General features: G+C 35.8%; 2 protein-coding genes across 24 annotated transcripts in view; both read left to right on the top strand.

The window, feature by feature from the left end:
• LOC123321353 (calcium-dependent secretion activator) overlaps positions 1-6,300 on the top strand; it is a 98,238-nt gene extending 91,938 nt beyond the window's left edge. For 17 of the 23 annotated variants that reach the window (XM_044908863.1, XM_044908876.1, XM_044908856.1 and 14 more), the window contains 6 exons: positions 1,917-2,058; positions 2,181-2,493; positions 3,286-3,444; positions 3,487-3,720; positions 3,792-3,922; positions 3,982-6,300. In XM_044908863.1, coding sequence (XP_044764798.1) covers positions 1,917-2,058; positions 2,181-2,493; positions 3,286-3,444; positions 3,487-3,720; positions 3,792-3,922; positions 3,982-4,162 — 1,160 coding nt within the window. In that variant the 3' untranslated portion in view covers positions 4,163-6,300. The remainder of the gene's footprint in view (positions 1-1,916; positions 2,059-2,180; positions 2,494-3,285; positions 3,445-3,486; positions 3,721-3,791; positions 3,923-3,981) is intronic. The other 6 variants (XM_044908864.1, XM_044908866.1, XM_044908879.1 and 3 more) reach the window with 1 other exon arrangement.
• A 1,894-nt stretch (positions 6,301-8,194) lies between these two features.
• Positions 8,195-19,686, top strand: LOC123321565 (spectrin alpha chain-like). Its single transcript, XM_044909232.1, has 21 exons — positions 8,195-8,350; positions 8,481-8,732; positions 8,968-9,103; positions 9,733-10,254; positions 10,319-10,476; positions 10,545-10,848; positions 11,455-11,747; positions 11,853-12,141; positions 12,463-12,966; positions 13,016-13,221; positions 13,613-13,840; positions 14,900-15,034; positions 15,089-15,332; positions 15,388-15,587; positions 15,642-15,878; positions 16,057-16,338; positions 16,472-16,798; positions 16,938-17,225; positions 18,232-18,598; positions 18,967-19,162; positions 19,468-19,686. Exons 1-21 carry the CDS (start codon positions 8,315-8,317, stop codon positions 19,589-19,591), a joined length of 5,328 nt encoding a protein of 1,775 aa, XP_044765167.1. The 5' UTR covers positions 8,195-8,314; the 3' UTR covers positions 19,592-19,686.
• The last annotated feature ends 1,048 nt before the right edge of the window (positions 19,687-20,734 follow it).

Consider the following 20,734-nt stretch of genomic DNA (forward strand, 5'->3'; position numbering starts at 1 on the left):
TATGTTTGTGAGTGGAATCAATAAAATCATCTGGGGAAATTATTGATCATATTCATTTGTGTCATCAATCATTAACAGATGAATTGTGATAACATTATACAGGGTAAGTGTCCAAAAAAGCCAAATCGCAAGGGTGTGGTGGGCAATTCTTATCACCAAAACACTCGTGCAAGACCATTCAAGGGTGGTATGGTACATAGCGCCGTTCTGCAGAAACCACTTGTCGTTGAAGACAGTAACTTCCAACTGAGGCACAAAGAACTATCATAGCACAATAACGTGACTGCATTACATGGCTCGTCTTGGAAGGACTCAATGATTCCTCCAGAGCGAAAGGTACACCAAACACTGATACGTTTCGGATGCATTGCTTACTCATGAATGGATTTTTAACAGCCCCAAGGCAGTTCTTCCCCTTCTTGATTGAAAATTTTGCCAATTTTTGTCGATCAAGGATCCAGTTGACGAAATCTCTTTGTTGTGTCGATGATGTTGAGTGAATTGGGCTTTTTTGGCATGGAGATTGAAGTTTTTAGTGATGATGAAAGTAGCTCAATCTTTTTGCACCATCGTGTGTTTTAATTCTCGTCAACACTTTCGCGAACTGCTGTCGTCTACTTTCTTAACGCCTCTACAGGTTCGTTCATTTCACATCACTTAACAAAAAAAAACAGGTCCTTAAAATTTTCCGCTTTTTCTTTTCACGATAGATGAAAAAGGATCGTTATTTGAACAGAAAATTCAACGCACTTTAGAATCGAGACAAAATCAACTGTCAACATTCTGAAGACAAGGTTCAACGAACAGAACGAGTTTTTCTGTAGTGTAACGTGTGTTACTCCCATATATTTATTATATATCGATCTGTTATGACATGATCAATGTGTCACTATGGCGCTAAATTCGAATCTTGCGCTATACTCAAACATTGACTGAAAGAAGTGTAGATGCTTCAATTTTCGGAATTTATGAATTAATTTGCGATCAATAATTTCTTGGTATGATTTTATTGTAGTCTCCAATGTAATTTCACCAACATCAGCACTGTAATCACAAATAAAAAGACCTAACTTGAAAAATTTCCAATAAATACTCTGATTTTCCAACTTCGATGAAAGAAACGAAATATGTACGAAAGATTTCGATTTTTATTTGATTGATATGTATAGACAGACTTTCTTGGGATAGTTTTGTGTTATTCAAAACTGTTTTACCCTAATGGCAATTCAGAAAATATTGAGACATTCAATTATCCAAGAAACCTTGATACATTTGAAAATAATTTACTCCAATGGAAAAAAAATCTAGATATATAGGACGAAATTGAATTTTGATCTTCAGTTTCTTGGAAAAAAGGAGAGGTGATTTCAATTATGAATTGGAAATTAGATGAACAATACCTACGTTTTTTCAAATTTTCTGATTTCGACGAAAATAACTATTTTTCCTTCACAGTTCATTATAATATACTTACCTGATATACAGATCAATACCGGGTGACCTAGGGCTCCATAGCTTTGTTTCTACCCAAGTCATCGATTTTTTTTTTCAAACAACATACTACTGGAGAAAATGGTTGTGTTATGTTGAATAATTCTGAAGTAATGAATCTTTCTGTGGGTCCATGAGGGACGCTTTTTTGATACATAATTTGGCATAAGTAAAAAACTAAGGCAGATAAGTCTATATTCAACTGAAACGGGAGGTTGCCATTTCAAACAACAGAATTCCTGAGTGTATTTTATTTTTGGACATCCTATACACATAAGCAAATATTTTCACGATGTGCTCATGTCAGGGCTATTGTTTGAACAAAAATCAAGTCGATAGCTTGGATAGGGGGATATTACTTTTGATATCCACTCTGGTGAGGACGTCTTCATCATTCTGGGAAAAAAATTTCTATATTTTTACAGATAATTTGAAGAATGGTCGGTTTCATCAACACCTGAGGGATACTTTCGCTCCTTTGGTGGTTCGTTACGTTGATTTGATGGAATCTTCGATAGCTCAATCAATTCATAAGGGATTCGAGAAGGAAAGATGGGAAATAAAGGGGTAAGCACATACTCTGTCTCATACACGTTTTATACCACTGTCAATGTATTCAAAGTCATTTTTCAGCATGAAAATGCACGTTCCCTAGTCCATTTTTTCATTATTTCCATTGACTTCCTCAGGAATGGCTGTGCAACATCCGAAGATCTCTTCTGGAAACTTGATGCCCTGCAGTCCTTCATAAGGGACTTGCACTGGCCTGATCTCGAGTTCAGACAACATCTGGAGCAGAGGCTGAAACTGATGGCATGCGACATGATAGAATCTTGCATACAAAGGACGGAGACAGCTTTCCAGCAAAGTTCCAAGAAACCTTCACCTACCTTCATGTCGACAGATTATATCATACCATCTGAAGTCTGTGCCATGGTCAACGTTATTCTCGATGCCAAAAATCAGTCTTTCAAACTCTGCACCGTAGACGGTTTAGATGTGGTAAGTTTTAGGGAAAGAATGACAAATGTCGTTGCTTGATCTTTAAATACACCCTGTATAAACTGAACACTTGTAAAGGAGAGATGCGTAGACATAAACCTGGAAAGAAACTATAAAGGATCTGACATAATTGTCCATTCTGATAGTCAAGTTGCTATCAAAGCACTGAACTCCCATGTCATCGACTCAGAGCTGACAGGGGAGTGCCAAAGAAAACTCAATGAAATAGGATAGACGAACAAGGTCTCTTTAGTGTGGATTCCTCGTCACTCTGGAATCAGAGGAAACGAAGAGATCAACACTCTAGTCAGAAGGAAAGTACATACGCCACTTACTGACCTAGAGCCTCTCTGTGGTTTAAGAAGATGCACCTATAAGAAAGAGTTTCTGGAGAAGGAAGAAGCCAGAAAGGATCTCTTCTGGCTTCTCTAGGAGAATCTTCCAGGAATGGATCAAAGTTCCTTCGGGATTTTGAAACTGGAAGATTCAAGAAGTATTTGGATCTGAGCCTGAATAAGCTATGCCTCCCCACTGGACATTGTCGCCTTAGAAAAGGCGAGAAGATTACAGAACGAATAAGGACTAAGCCTCCTTGAATCCCCCTCAGCTCCTGGAGTTCATTGGAACTCTGGAGCTGGAGGGCAAACTGTAGATGGTTAGATGGCGCAGTTGTTAGAACAGCTCTGATGGGGGCAGAATATAGACCTTAAGGTCGCAGTAGAATGTCACCAAACTATAAAATATATAAACTAAAACAAATATCAGATATAAGCATATTTCTCTTATTTTCAGCACAAATACCACCAGAAAATCGACGACCAAATCGATAAGACTTTGGCGAATATGAACCAGGGTCTGGTGAGTAAGCTGCTGACAGTTTTGGAGGGAACGCTGAACAAACTATCCCGCTACGACGAGGGAAGTTTCTTGGGACACATAATAGCTTTCACAGTAAGTTGAAGTTGAATAGTACTTGCGAAGTTTTCAAGTTAGCCGGTATTACAGAATATGCACGGTTCTGGTAAAGACGTAGGCCAAGGGTACGTCAACTTCACGCTGAATTGCATGGACCAGATACGGGGGAAGGTTACGGACGAGTTGTGGATTCTGACTTTTTTTGAACAGTGGTATACCGGCCAGATAACAATGCTGTGCAATTGGTTATCGGAGAGGTTGGATCATACCTTGCATCCATTTCAATGTGCCTGCCTTGCTCATATTGTGAGGGTATGTATCAAGATTGGCCAATAATATTGTCGTTTCCTTGCTTTGAGTTAACATCACCTCTATATTTCCAGAAATTATACTCAGACTTCGAACTGCAAGGTGTGATGGAAGACAAACTTAATTCGAAAGCTTACCAAACCGTCTCCCAGAGAATGCAAACTGAGGAGGCAACTTGTGCCCTTACAATGAATCAAGTGGATGGGTTAGTTCTTCGCAAGGGTAGAAAAACCGTGAAAAATGTTAATTTTCTTGTACTTTCAGGGGTGATGTATATAATGAAGAGGGAGATGGCAGATCGAGACCAAAAGTACCAGTACTAGAAAATTTAGGGGGTGAAGATGGAAATTATGTTGCAAATATAGGAAACATTCTGAGTAATCGTGTAGGAAATATATTCGGTAAAGGCTTCGGTGGCATAAGCAACAAATTTGGTGGAAAGTAAATGGTTCTAAAAGAAAGCTTATATTTTCTCACGCTCGATCGCGATGTTTTTTTTTTGTGAATGCTTATTAAATTTTGTTACCATAACATGGAATCGCTAGCGATTTCCGTTGGACATTTTTACCAGCTGTTAACCGTGAATGTTTTCAATTATTTGAAAACATACGAATCACTTCTTCGTTAATTGACTACAAATCGCACTTGCTGGAAATTTTGTTCAGATTTCCAGATATGTAATTATTTTCTCTTTCAAGTGCTAAAGCCTTCAGAAACATTATTTCAGACGGTACAATAAATTACCACTCGGTATTGCACTGGCATATGTTCAATAATTTCTTCACACTCTATGTGTATACTTGCAATAATACTGGATAACAACATTGCCTATAATTGTTCGTTAATGTATTTTTTTTAATTTCTGACGATTCAAAACGAGAAAACCAAAAAGTGAAAGGAACATAATTAATTTTTAACACGTTCAAATGGTTTTTGAGTTTTGAATTCGAACAGGGGGTTTTTCGTGCTGCATTTTTTCAATATTGATGTCTTAAGACAATAATTATTGTTCGTTCAAGTGTGATTTTATACAGCACGTAAAATAAAATTAGAAGGGATAGTATATGGTGGACAAATTCCTTAAACCTTTTATACAGCTAGTATGAAGACCGTTAAATTCTTTGATCTTTCACTGCAATGTTTATTCCCATTTTTCACGGCTGTATAAATCCACCCTAACAGCTTTTGGTTTGTTTCATTTGAAACGAATAACTATTTTTGGTAGGATAAAAAATTTTGCTGACGTTTTTGATAGTGTTTTTGTATTGGATTTAGATATAGATATATACTTTTTTATAAACGATGATATAATGGGTGTTAGCATGTATTATAATTAGATATATTTCTCTGATACGATAGCATAGCAGTGCAATATCAAGTGCAAATTTTCGCATATTTTCAGTATCTCTAGCACATTTTCTAAGGTAGAGTACGATAATATGGCATATCTTTAATATTGTAGACATAATCAGATACTGAAAATGTGAATGAATAAAGGAAGAATGTTTTGTGCGCAGTGCGAAGTACACACCAAATAATTGGACACATGTTGAACTGATCAATAAATAAACATTGTCCACAGCCTTCAAATTATTACATATAAAGTTCAATCCTTAGCTTTATATCGCTGACATCAGGTAATCATTTTATAGATGAATCTAGATACTGTGATCTTTAACTACGTACTAGATAAAGTAACAACGATTCTTGAAAATTATTAATGTTATTCTGCATGCCTATCTGCTTATACTTTGAAAAATATCTGTAGCTATTTAACAGGAAATATTCAGATATTAAAGTACAAATTTATAAATAATTCTTATAACGTAGTTTAGTCTAACAGTTTTCAAAAATGTTATTCTGGTGAATGTGAATATTTAGGTCTAAATAATATGAATTAATTATATTCATCCTATCATATTCATTCTGAATTCATTATTAGATAATTGGCTTCGAAAACCAAACATTCCATTGATAAACTTCTTATATAAACAATATATGAACAATTTCTTGAACAGTTCCCTTCCAATGAACATTTTCCTATTACTATTTAATATTGTTATTGGTACTTAACTCATAGAATGAATTTCGAAAAATTAAAACAAATTTTCAGTCAACAAAAAATTATTCATTCACAATCGTTTGGATGCTCATATTCAGATGGAATTTTACTTAGATCCACACGTTTAGGAGACCATAAAAATTTATATTTATTACTAAACGGTGTTTCAAAATGAAATATCAAAACTGAGTACAAGAGAGATGATTCAGTGTCTGAGAGAGGTGTTCCTATTTTCGATATATTACATTGCCTTCCTGTCATCCGAATCACCTAATAACTTGTAGATAATTAATCAATTCGAATTTAAGGTAGCAAAGATTGCAGTATCTTGAGAAATTTCAGGAAGAGCCGTTTCATTCATAAGAATGTTCAGTTTAATGTAAACAAAAACGAACAGATAGGACTGTGATGTCAACAAAACAGCAAAATTTAATAAGCCTATATGAAAACACCTATATAGGCAGAATATATTGTTATGTTTAACTTGTACTTTACTGGTGAATAAATTGTTTCAGAAGAAATGTTTTAGCTGTTGATTTTACCCTGTCTTCCACTGCCTGAATACTACGAGTAATTGAAATTATCGAAAATATTTTGGCCAGATATAATATAAAGAACCTAAATTAGGGTAATAAGATTTTTTGAATAACCAGAAATATCCTCCAACAACCATTCTCAAATCATTTGCCTGTACTTGAGAAAGGATATATTAAAGATATAAGTACATACGTTTAAATCTTATTTCTTATTGAGAAATTTCATACGAGTATCTCAGATTTCGTAGACCAAGCATATTAATTTGGTTTCCATTGAAGACAAAAATACAGGTACTTTGGAAATTACTTTTGAAGACAAGCTATTCCAATAATCTGGCGTGAACTTTCCTTTATTTACACGTCTTCGCTTACGTATCATATTGATTTTCTGGGCCTCTATTCAGATGGGATTTCGAATTCCTAGGAAGATCCACTGAAAGTCTAAGATCTTCTCTTCAGCTCATAGGGTTTTCTGAACCCTCAAAAACCTACATTAGTTCAAGGCTCATGAGACACTTCCACGTGTGTTATTGTGGAAATCAGCAAATAGGGAATTTTGTGACCGACGCATTCGCCATTTTGCAACGCTTGCTACTAGGAAATCAATACAGCATCCTTCTCAGTTTTCATTGCCATCCTGGAGTATGAACCCGTTTTTAAGTCTTATTAACTTTGGAATGCAAGAGTTTCATTCAAGATTCGTAACGTTTTTGTTGAGGTTCAATATCAGTATGAATTGAACGTCCTTTTTTCCATTCGGGTATCAGAAATAAGTTAATTAGATGATAACCTTGGAACTTATTCTCCAACATGAGAGACTACTCGAACACCTTAGCAACAGAAGGTTGTTTTCCTGAAAAAGGGACATTTCGGCTTCATGAAATCCGTATATATTATATAGGTGCTCAAAATGTGAATTTGAGACAGATTTCAATTTTATTGTGTCCTGAAAAATTTGCAGAAATAAAGAAAATATGGAAGTTAAATGTTCAATTTTGATTGCTCCAAAAACGAGTACCTAGAATCTTCTCTGAATCATTTATATGGTGGGAAAACAAACTTTGAAACGAGCACAAGGTTTTCAGCACGTATATATCGTAATTAGAAATAAAAGACTACACGAAAAATAACTCTGCTCTTGAAGTTCTTGGAAAATGAAGTTTTGAACGGAAATATCATTAGTGGAATGCTGCTGTCTGAGCTTTTATTACTTATTTTTTTAATCATCAACTCCTGCAATGCTTGGTTGGCTTATTTTTTGTTTTACCAAAGTCCGCTGAAATCATCACTAGTAACAATTTCAACTGTAGAATCAATATTTACCAAGAAGCTAAATTGAGTTACATAAAAAACAGTTTTCCATGGACCTTACTGTACGAAACAAACATAAAAAATATCGTGATGGATTTTCAACAACTGGTAAATTTTTTTGATGAATGGAAATAAAGGATGGAGCTCTTTTACAGAAAATATTTTGTCACTGGTAATTGGGTATCTCTTGAAGCACATGACGTTTAACTTAACAGGTGAATTTCTTCATTTTTCTTGAGCGAAAAATTGATCGAACAATTCCAGAAAGATTTCAAAAATGTATTAATTCATATAAATATATTAGCTGTTCAACAATCGTCGATATTATTTTGAAGCTTGGAATCTTTGCTGACACTTTTTTCAAAAAAAATCTTTGTCGATTTCCATGGTTTTATTAACTAAATAAATGTTAATTTTGTGGGTACGACATCCTTTTCTTATATTATAGTTTGGTTTATTTTAATAAATGCATCGGAGACCCCTCCACCAATCATAAGTATCATTCAACGTCTGAAATTTTATCTACCAAATATTTGGACACATTATCCATATTCCAACCCAATTTTTTTAGGGACACTTATCAGTATAGTTGTTTGTTGCCCGCATAGAAATATTCTTCAAAACTTCGTGAAACAACACTGTGTAGTTGTGAATTGTTTTCTGAAAGTGGAAAAATGAACCTGTGAAAATGAATAATATTTCTGAGATGAATAAAACAGAACAGGTAAAATTTGAGAAGTTTCTTATCAAAAACGCAGAACTAGTGGATATTTTCTTGATGAATCCTCCAATATTATTCTTTTCATTCTCTGAAAATTTCTGAATTGCAACGTGAAGCGCTCTATTATTTTCAGGAAAAAATGGATCGAAATCCTCCAACAGGAATGATGGTCTACAATTCTGTGGAGGAGATTTTAGATATTCGAGAAAGAATTTCCACTCGAATCGACAAATTCGAAGTAGCAATCAGAATAAGGTCAGACTTTCTGAAAGAACAGAAAAGATATTTGTACTTCGAAAAAGAAATCGATTATTTCCTATCATTGTTAGATGATTTGATTGATGCTATTCCAGAAGAAAATCTTGATGATTTGGATAACATCCAGGTATGTATTTGTAGTATTTGAAACTTTTAGATGAGTCTTTGTGCTCGAAACTGAGCTATACATCACTGATTTGTATATAATCATCTTACTTATTACCAAATCTTTCACTATTATATTTCGTTTCAGAACTACACAAATTTCTCGACAAAAAACTAATATTAATTAGGTTCGATAGAAATTTTATGTATTTGATATTGAACTTGAAAAGAGGTCGCTAAGAGAAATGATTTTTCAGGCAAAAATTTGTAAACACGAGGATATTGAGGCAGAAGTGGCTGCTCGTGAAAATGAACTGATCAACTTGGAACAAATAGGATTAGACATGATAAGAAACTTCAATAAGAATTCGCCTACTATAACCAAAAAAATACGTGAGTCTTTAATTCTGCTCAACTCTTTATTAGAAAAATAATCGATGGTATTCATACAATTTTATTTCTTTTCCAATTGTTTCGTATTCAAACTGCTTGAAACAGTCGAATTAATATTCTGAAGACTTTCTGTCTTATTCAAATTCTACCAAATATTTTCATTCTTTAAATTTTCATTAACCTCGATCAACCAAGAAGTATTTTGAATACTCCTTCTTGGTATGTGATGTTTATGATGTCTTGTCAGCATTGTCCTTATTTACCTCTGTAAGGCTGCTAAATCGGTGGTGGTCCAAGACCACCAAGACCAAATAATTGGCTCAGTTTTGAGCAAGCCTAGGTATTAATTGCTTTGGTCAGGTTATTGCTGTTTAGACTAGGTTTCTAGTGAAATAAATACATAACGAAGGGTTAGATACCTTGATTTAAAGGTTTTGTAACAGAAGAAACATTTCGTCATCTTGCAGACATCTTTATTTCATTAATTTTCCTATTATGTTGTCGCTTAAGGCAGTATTGCTTATCGTTGAAATTTCGAGCAATAGACACCTAATTTAATTGATAATTTGAATAATTATTCCCCATTTTACTGCATTCTGTCAGCTGCTATCATATGTCGTTTCTTTCAGACGAAATGAAGGTGAAATGGCAAACTCTCCTCGCCAAATTAACAGACCAAATAGAAATTCTCCGTACGAAACAGCACTACGTGGACTACGTCCGCACTTATGAGAAAATTTTACGATGGATCGACAAGAAAACCAATTTTCTGACCACCAGAAACCACTTCAGGAGTCTCGGGAGCATCGAGCAGTATATTTACGATTTTAGTCAACTGGAGAGGAAAGTTTTCAGGATGGAAACCGAGGTGGAAGAGCTCAAATCAACGTCTGATTTCTTCATCAAAGATGAGCTTCCGCAAAGCTATAATGTTTCCCAGAGAAAAGAGAAGTTGAGTTACAGCTGGGCTGTACTCAAAGACATCGTTTCAAGCAAAAGAATCCAACTGATGGAATTCATTCGGGTGCACAAATTATGCTGTAGAGTGGATGAGTTTCTGGCATGGGTGGCTCAGAAAGATGCCTTCTTTTCAAACAATGATTACGGAGAAAATTTGGAAGAACTGTTAGTTCTCCTGAAAAAATACGAGGGTAATATCCATTTCATATATTTGTGGTCGACCATGTTGATTATTAATTATGCATAAAATTCAAGGCACTGAGAGGATTCTTGATGAGCTAGAAAACAGACTCGATGAAATCCTAGAAGAACACGACTCTTTATGCACTATTCACAGAATTCACACTGAGGGGATTCTTGTAGACAAAGGCACGATTGAACAAAAATGGCAGGAACTAGAAATGAAAGCAGTGGTGGGGAATGTTTCGATCAGCAGTTCAAATTTCTGAAGATATTCTTTAACGGTCAATTTATCTTTCAGAAACGAGGGCAACAATTGAAAGCGCATTCTAAAATGCATAAATTCTTCATCGATATCAACTGTGCAATCCAAGCGTTTTGTGAAATGAAGTCCATCCTTTCCACGGAACGTCTAACTGAGAAAGTGAATAACGCCGAAGTCAATTTACAAATGCTCAAGATTTACAAGAAGATAATAGAATCAAGAGAAGATGATTTAGATGAAATTTGTAGAAGTGGAAACCAATTGTTGTTGGATCAACACCGAATAGGTGAAATTGCTGAAAAACTAGAAGAACTGAAACACTGGAGGCAATCAGTAAATGGTAATCTGGTGGCTTTCGGCTACACCTCAATCTGTCAATCTCAAATATTATGAAAAACAAAAATTTTCATGCTTCAATTTAGTGTTTAACAGCAAATATATCTTTGGCCAGAAAGGTTCGTTCAATGTACCAATAGACCAAGTCCTTTCAAAGTAAATGAGAAAACCAAGGTTCTTTATTTCTGACCAAAATTATGATACCGTCATATCAAAATGGAAAACAATAATTAATTATGTAATGCATCTCTTACACCCAATGATATAATTATCAGAAAATGTTTTGATCTAAATCGAACTACTCAACATTTCATCTGGAAAGAGTACATGCTGACAATGGTTTCATTCTTATTGTACATCATCAGAACAACACAATTCCTACCTCATGGAATCCATGGACCTTAATTGAATTCCATGCTTCTAACATTCGTTGATATTTAAATCGATGGGTGTTATGCTTCTGAATTATTTTTGGTTGTTTATTACTGTTTAACGTTTAGCATGGCTAGAATAGGTTCTTAATAGAGATAGAGTATTTGGTAGTCTTTATTCATTGAAAAATTACCAATTAAAATGTCAGCTTCCTTAGCGTAAAAGAACTTTTATGTAGATCTTCTGGAATCACAAGAACAAAGGTTCGGATTGCTTCTTGGACTTCAAATGCTTGACCACGACTGCGATGCAGCAGATAACTGGTTGGCGCAAAAAGAAGCCTTCCTGGTTCTAGATGAGGATCTCCTCACCACCGTTGATGACGTGCAAGAGGCAATAGAGAGGCATGAAGAGTTCGAACAAATTTTCAAAAACGAGAAATGGAGAGTCGAATCTATCATTCGAAGCAAAATTGAACTACCAATGGAATTTAAAGCTGAGGCAGATAATTTACTGAAAAAACGAGAAGAGGTAAGTGCGGATTACAACATTTAAAAGCCAGCATTGATATGTTCTCTTCACATACCAGAACAAAAAGTAATTTCTATACACTGACCCAGAAATCCATTTTTCCAGTTCAAATCTAAATTGAAATCACTGGAGTTACAAAAGGAAAAAAACTATAAATTCTTGAAAGACGCGATGAAGTTGCAACTGTTCTTCTCTGACTGTTATGATGTGGAGAGATGGATCATTGAAAAACTCAAAATACTGTACAATGATAGTTATATGGATGGAAGCATCATCAGTAGAAGTATAGCATCCCATAATTTATTCGTGAATGAGTTCACTGATTATAGTAAAATAATTCATGCACTTGTGGAGAGAAAAAAGAAAATGATCGAGGCAGGACATTATGCTGCATGTAAGAATTAATAACTCAATCAATAAAGGTTGCCAAAACTCCTTTCTTATAGACTCAGACAGAAGTTTGGCTAAAAATTCCTAGGTAACTATTCTCCCTAGAACAACCAATTAACAATCTGGAGCAGCTTCCTAACGCTTTGTTGCATATTTGGACCAATTGTCCCAAAATTTTATGAATTGTCTGATAGAAAGTATGCCTCGAAAAGTAGAATATTCTAGACGAGCTCCTGGAGGACCTAGTGCTACCTTTACTGAGACTTTCAATTTCTCATCTTTCAATTTTTCCTATAAAATTCATAAAATACCTTTCCATATTCAGGTGCAGTCGAAAAACGTGTGAAAGGTATTGTCGATGCCTGGAATTCATTGTCCTTTGAAACGCACGACAAAACACAAATACTGGATCGGATCTTCGAGGCCCAAATGTTTCTACTGATTACAACAAAAGTGGAGATTGATCTGACCGAATGTGAAGAGAGACTCGAGAATCAATATGTTTTCCATGATGAGGAAATTTCCAGTGTGTTGAGGGTGGAGATAAACCTTGAGGAGCTCCATCGCGAAGTTAAGGCTATTCAAAGACCTATCCACAATATGCAGATAACTGGGAACAAACTACTACGGATGCGCCATGAGAACTCTAGAAATATTGCGAAGAAAATTAGAAGGTTAACTGGAAGATACAGAGGTCTTACTTTCAATACCGAAAGGAAGTTGCGTACCATTAAAGAAGCTCGGAAAGCTGGTGTACTTTACATGGAGATTGAAGATCAAGTGTCATGGATGAAAGAAAAAATATCTAGCATGAGTGTCATACATATACGTAAGTCGTTGATTTCCCTACTGTTTGAAATCTATAATTGTTTTTGCAGAGTTGGGCCTACTCGATGTGCATAAATTGACGTCAAAGTACAAAATAAACAGTGTCCAGATGGACATCCGTGAAAAAGAAATAAAAAACATGAAAAAAGCGGCGATTCAAATGATCACAACCAATCATTATGACAGCCATGAGATCCGTGTAAGAATGAGAATTTTACTAGATACATGGCGTCAACTGAAGGAAAAATATGAACAGGTACTCTTTTGAATTTGAGCAAGTGAGCTCCTACGACTCAGGATGAGAACGTCCATCGGGAATGACTATCAAGAGGAGGAACTATCTGAAGATTCTATTAGGGACAATTCTTCTTCTTCTTCATGCTCTATATACCAGTCCTGGAGCTTTCTCCTTGACAAACTCAAGCAAAATCCCCTTCTGGAGGCCTTGTGGCATCTTCTTCTATTCATCGACGACGGTTTTGTCTTTCTCTGACAGCTTCTTTCTCTATTGATGTTTCTTCATTCTCTTCTGATGAAGGACCACTTGTTCAGCTGCTTCTCCATCTTGGTAGTCACTCCGGATAGACGAGATCAACCTAAGTTTCAACTATTTTGCTTTTCTAACTTATTTTCGATCGAATTTCCAGTTCGAATTCAAATTAGAAGAGGCCCGAAGGATCTACAACTACTATGCTGAAGCCGAATTGGACGAAGCAGTATTGATAGAAAACCTTTCTATTATGAAAAACAATTATTTTGGATTCGACGAAGATTCATCTGCTTCGCTTCTGAGGAGACACGATGTAATTTTTGACGATTTAAGAGCGTTTGGCAAGAAAATTGAGGAATTGCAGGAACAAGCAGAAAATTGTAAAGTAAGTAACCTCTCAAACAGATGGCTTGAGAGACAAAGTTTTCAATGATATAAAATTTTTGATGGTAGTTTCTGTTAGTGCAATCAGTCCCAACTCTTCGAGCTCAAGCCAGACCCATTCGTTTTGCCATTTAAAGCCTTTCTGTCCTAGAGGCATCGCATCACTCTTGAATGCTTCTGGTGGGTTTATACAGAGTGCCCAACCTGTGAGATCAGTACTGATCTCGCACTTCAGCATCTTGTGATAGACAGACTAGCCCATGAGGACATCCTAAGGCTATTCAAGGAAGGTACCAGCAACGAGAGAATTGGGAATCAGAGAGTTTGCTCTTATGTGACGAGATGATAAAGAAACCAACATCGAGAAATGTCCCTTCACTACGATGCTACTTAAAAAAGGAGACTGGGAAAGGTAGCTCTCAATCCCAATTTTCGAAAAGAATACCTTCAAATAGTACACAAATGATCCTAAAACCTCGACAGGAACTTGCACCAGATGCTCACTTTAGCTAGGCTGCTGTACAATAATCTTTCAGGCAGAAGACAAGGAAAAAACTGAGGGAAAAACACACTGGTGGAATCTTCCTGGGTTGGATCATCCCAAAAACTTTAATATTGCTAGATCCAAGATGTGTCTAGATCTGGGCAAGAATATGCCCCCTTATAGGACATTTCCGCCACAGGAAGCACCTTATGAGAATGGATATAGCAGAAAGCGTCGAGTGCAGATTCTGTGGGGAGGAGAAAGAACCTCTGGGGCACCTGGAGACGGAATGTCTCGCCACTGGTAACCAACGCAAAAATGCTCTGGACCTCACTTGTGAGTGAGGTAAAACCTATACTGAAGTTCATTAGGACTTGAGGGTTAGATGTAGACTGAGTAATGGCTAGAAAAGCTCTGTTGACCTGATGGCCAAGACCATAAGTCTTGGTGCAATGTAACCCGCCTCAAATCTATAAACTACACCATTAATTTCTGGCCTCCCTGACATATCTCATCGACTGACTGAACATTTCAATTCATTGGGACTTTTTTTGATCTTGTATTCTTTCATTCAAGCAAACGCCTCCACCTGGATCTTCAGTATATCAGGGGGAATCTGTAGTTATAGTTGAGAATCTCATAGCAGGAATACCTAACAAACTGTCGTTCATAAATAGTGACGCCCAAACGTTGGTCAAACCCTCCGATCAGGTGAAGACAATTCGAAATGTTTCGAGAGAAAGGTTCAGAAACTTGCTCTTTCAGATTTGGTGTGGAATCAATCAACAAGATCATCAAAAATACTTGTCTGGAGATTATTCGGATAGGGACAGTGCAGATTCGATATATTCAGATTCTGGTTGCCCTGTTCTGAAGAGGCAGGCTGATTTGCAAAAACTATATAATAATGTGATGAAGCTTGCAGAAATACGAAGAAGAAATTTGGTAAACACCCATGAAGCTTTCACTATTTTGAGGGAAGCTTCACAGTTAAAGTTATGGATTGAGAGTGAGACAAGGCATAAGGCAAATCAACGAGTGACTCAAGTTCCTTTATGTTTCAGTAAAAGAAGCATATGCTCAAGAGGAAAACGTCGGAGAAGATATTGCACAAGTGGAAGTTTTGCAGAGAGCATTTGATGATTTCCAATCAGATCTGGCAGAGAAAAAGATCAATCTCATAGGGATTTTAACGAAGACAGAAAAATTACACCCTTCACTCCAAGGAGGAGAGCTAGCGGATACTCTCCTGAGCATTACAGAGGTAAGGCTAAGCTGACTTTCATCTGAATCTTTCGCATACCATATTATTTTACAGGAATTGAAATCCAGAATGAAAAATCTTCAGGAATTAGCTAAAAAGAGGGATCTACAGTTAAGCACTGCTCATGAGCTACAAAGATTCTATAGGGATATATATGATGTTGAAGATTGGATGCTCGAGAAAGATAAACAGCTCGATAATGATGATTGTGGTGACAGTTTGAAGACCGTGAGAACGTTATTGAGAAAGCATGAAGGGTTGGAACGTGATTTAGATGCGCTAGACGATAAAGTGAGTAGTGTTTGCAATAAGTATTGCAGTTGAGGATAGTTTGACCATTTTATACCCTGAACCAACACTTCATATTGATACCAAAATGCATACCTAGATTGTAACATGTCATAAGAAAGATGATAGAAAATAAAGTAACTGATTTTATTAAAATAACATTTAGCTGTATGAATTTCAGATAAGCCATTTGGACAGGACTGCCAGGATTCTCATAGAAAAGTATTCTGAAACTGCCAATGAAATAGTCGCCATGCAAACAAGGATCAGTGAGAAATGGGAAAAAGTTTCTACAAAAGCAACATTCAGGAAACAGAACCTCCTTGATTCTTACGATCTGCAAAAATTTTTTGCAGATTATGAAAGTTTAATGTCATGGATAAATAAAATGATGCTTGTTTTCAGCAATGAGAACAAAACAAATGATTTTCAAAGTGCAGTACTTCTTATGAATAGCTTCGAGGTAAGTAAAATTAGGTACATTATTTGTTTATGATTCTTTCAATAGGCAAACATCGACACAATTACAGGTTCATTAATTCAGCATTGATTATCATATTAAGCAATATTTCGTGCAATATATAATTTTATTTCAGAGGGACGTATCGGAAGTAGAAAAAAATGAAATCAGAGTCAAAACAGTGCAAAAGTTTGGAGAAATGCTCTTGAATTACAATAGAAACATGAGGAATGTTATCGAAAACAAACTGGAATTACTAAGGCTAGACTTCGAAATATTGCAGCAAAAAAAAATTTCCCGACAAATTTTCTTGCAACAGAATCTTCAAGTTAACGCTTTCCTAGGAAAATGTGAAAAGATGGACTGTTGGTTGAAAGATAAAGAAAAAATGCTCAATACTTCTGGAGATAACGAAAAACTCGTCAAGATCCATAAAAAACTTGAAGAATTCATCTTGAAGAAAGTAAGTGAAAGAGGTCATCTAATTTAGTTACCAGTCAAACAATCACCACCAATCACTTTATCAGAGAGTTATTCTTTGTTCAGTTTTTAAGGTTCCTATATTGAATCTTCACTCTCAACATTCCATATATTATTCACAGCAAAAAGAAGTTCTAGCTCTCGAAGAATCAGCACATAAACTAGTCACCTACTGTCAGGACGATACAGAAAGGATTATGGATAAGTGCAATGAAGTTATTTCGCACTGGAAGAATTTCAAAGATGCCCATTCCACAAAACGTTCAGAGCTGAGGGAAACTCAAACAATAAAACAATTTTCACTGGAGGCAGCAGACATAGAGAATTGGATCGACGAAAAAATCCAGCAAGCACTTCAAGAAACCTACAGGGACCCAGTCAATATTAAGTCAAAATTAGTGAAATTCAAGGTATGTATCATTATCTGGCAGTTAAAACCTAAACATGGATATCAATGGAGTGTAGAAAAAAATTCCTATCAATATGGCACTTCTACATGAACCGCTAAGGCTTATTAAATGTTGGAAGATCCTTTTGGCTCTGATATCTTTCTGTTGCTTATCAATATACTTTAAAAAGATGGTAAACCATTAAGATCAACCGGCATAAACATACATCAACAGAAACATCGAGATAATAAAGCTTACAGTGTCTTGCATAAGGGGTTTTGTATTTGACAAGTTCCAGAATCTACTAGAAAATGCTTAATATTTTGGCAAGAGACAATAAAGTGACTCAAGTATGGGTACCAAGGCATTATGGTGTTGAAGGAAATGAAAAAATCGATGAACTTGCAAAAAAAGCATCAAGGTTAACACCTGCTGGACCTGAGCCTTCCTGTGGGCTTGAAAAATACCAATGTAGGCAGCGATCCAACAATGGTAGTTGAACAACTGAATAACCCTCTGGAGAAACACTCCTGGACTTACTCAGTCAAAGGAAGGATGATGATTTCACCGACCTACAACAGAAAGCTGCTAAAGCTGTCACGAGCTGAGCTTTGGGTGATGGTGGGACTGCTGACAGGGCACTCTCGGTACAAATATCATTTGTACCATATGGGAGAGAGCAAATGAGATTTGTAGGCTCTGCTGATCAGAGGCAGAAACAGCTGAACACATGGTATGCAAGTGTCCAGAGCTGGCTGGCCTAAGAACCATTTATATGGGGAAACTGGTCCTGGATACTCCCCCTAAGGATGTGGTCGGTTTTATCAACACCATTGACGACCTCCTTGGGTCTCTATATATGAGTAGGGTAGAGAACAAAAGATCTACATGGTCGCAGCTCCCGAAAGGCTAACCAAGTCACAACGACGCCAGTTCAAATAATAACAATAACATTTTGGCAACAATCTCCATCAATTGCTAAATCATTTTAACTATCGATAATTCAAGAATTTCATGAAATTTTCAGGCATTCCAAGCAGAAATCGATGCCAACAAGAAACGCATCGAGAATGTACTAGACAATGGGTATGAGCTGATGGAAAATGAGAAAACTGAAAAGCTGCAGGCAGCGGTTCGAAAACGATTGGAAAATATATCCAGTCAGTGGGATTTTCTGCAGCAGAAAACCAAAGAAACAAGCGAAAAATTCGAAGAAGTCTCAAAGCAATACGAACATATCCTTGCTATTAAATGTATCAACTTTTGGATGGGTGAAATAGAGACGTTGATGTTGAATCAGGATTTGGGAAAGAGTTTAGAGACTCTGAGGAAACTTCTGGCACAGCAAACGGTGATAGAAAACGACATAAAATCTCATTGGGCTCAAATCGAAGGTATGATATTCCTATTGAGCAGTATGATAAGCTATATATATTCAGTGACATTCAGTATCAACAAGTGTTACGACCTGAATCGAACTAGCCATTTCATCATCGTTTATCATAGTTGATAATACTCGGAAGCTACTACTGGTGTTTAATTGGGGTTCCAAGCCTTTTCTATCGGAGAAGGAGCTGTGTTGCTCTGACGAAGTCGAATGAGACCGAAACCATGGTCAGCATCTGCTCTTCTTCGGTGGAACGTTCTCTGACGATGGCAAATTGGCAAGTTCAATTCAGATCAGACTTGCTGATGTTCATATCAGCAGGTGGTATGCATCTTAATTAATTTTCATTATTTATTATCAATATGTTTCAAACAGATCTGCAGAAAGAGGTCGATATGTTCACGAGTGATAGTATATTCGATATTGTGTCTGTGAAAGAAGAACATAAATCTCTAATTGCCCGATATGCAAGGATTGAAGAACTGGCTAAACAGCGACGTACCAGATTGGAGAAAAAAAGTACCGTTAATAAATATCTCAATACCATTGCTATGAATGAAACGTGGATCAGGTAATTTGAACTCATATTGTTATATGGTAATTCGTCAACCCCAGTTGACTCAGCTTTAGAGCTAACTTTCATTTGAACCATGAACCATTTGTTCTCAATTCTCAATGACCATGTGATGTCCCAGCTAAGGAAGTACATCCGGGAATAATTATTACGTCATTAGATCCCAAAAAAATACACTACTGATGGTGAATCAGTTGGAGATTCTTGGATGTCTCGAATTCTAAAGATATCTTGCATTACTTTCAATATAGATAATATATGTGAACTTTCAATTTTCTTGTGAAACTCCTCTCTTTTTTCAGAAATACTGTTTTATGGCTGGATAACAAGGATCAACCAATATTTGAAGTTGACAAGGCTCAACCACTTTATAGATGGTCCAAAGCGAAGCACAGATTACAAGAGCCTATTGAAGGAATTCTGTGAGAGGAAATATAATGAGAAAATCCCCAATAATGAAATGATTTGAAAATTACTAAATGTTTGCTGTTTATCGTCCATTTTATTTTATTGATTTATACCACTATCATCTGAAAATTCGATTTTTATACAGGGTGAGTCTTTGACTCGTATAAATATTTTAACAGTAGATTTTTGAGGTCAAAAGAAACACTTTTTCCTTTACCATTTTTTCCGAATCGGCTCGGTTTAAAAGATACAGGCTGTTGAAAAATCATAAAAAAAGTATTTTTAGTTCTATCTCACAAACGGTTTTTTCGAGAGAAATGAATTTCGGAATATAGTTTTTAATTTATTTGATTAATCTTTCTCGAACACAAGATATCACCCACGTCTTCCAGATTTCTCATAAAATTCAAAGAACCCAGCCCTTGAAACAAAGTTGAAAGCTATCTAATGAATATTTGAAACGTTTTGTGAAATAAAAGAGTATTCTTCATATTTTCTTGTATAATGCGAAGTTCTCGAGTACTTTGATGTTCAAAAATTAATAACTATCTATGAAATTTGAAAAATTGGGTAATTTGGCTGAATACAACTCTGTTTAAAAGATCCACAGATGTAAAGGGTCACAGATTTAGCTAGTTATTCTGAGAGTAATTGTTTGTCCAGGAATCACATAGCTCATTATGAAAACTTGAAATGGCTATATCTTTTTATCAGGGCCGAATCAGAAAAAATTGTATAGGAACAAAGTGTTACTTTCGACCTCAATAATCTACGGTTAAAATATTATATTTGAACGACTCACTCTCTATAAATATTGAAACTTTCAAGGAATACCTTTATTTCAAGAACCTGTTAAGTATATTTTCCGAATTAATGGAAAATATAATATGAACGAAACAAAAAAACAAGTAATGGGTATTCCATTTCCAAAAAAGAATTCTCGAACACTCTGTATATATCCAGTTCAGATTCATAAGCAGTAATCTTGTTCTAGAATTTAATTCTCTCCATTTTTTGTCTGATGAAAGTTATCGTGGATAACCAAAAATTTCAACCTTCTCGTCTATTCACCGTGAAATATATCTAGAGCACGATATGATTTATATTTCAAGGAAAGGTGTTGAAAACGTTTCCGTCAGATTGGGTTTGACCGATAATATA

The sequence above is a fragment of the Coccinella septempunctata genome, chromosome X (assembly GCF_907165205.1).
Source record: "Coccinella septempunctata chromosome X, icCocSept1.1, whole genome shotgun sequence".
In the NCBI taxonomy this organism is placed as follows: Eukaryota; Metazoa; Arthropoda; class Insecta; order Coleoptera; family Coccinellidae; genus Coccinella; species Coccinella septempunctata.

Bases quoted from the DNA above. Each gene is read 5' to 3' on its own strand.
- LOC123321565 (XM_044909232.1), top strand. From the start codon at position 8,315: ATGAATAATATTTCTGAGATGAATAAAACAGAACAG. The intron at 15,035-15,088 runs GTGAAGACAATT...TTGCTCTTTCAG, and splicing joins TGGTCAAACCCTCCGATCAG to ATTTGGTGTGGAATCAATCA. The intron at 19,163-19,467 runs GTAATTTGAACT...CTCTTTTTTCAG, and splicing joins ATGAATGAAACGTGGATCAG to AAATACTGTTTTATGGCTGG.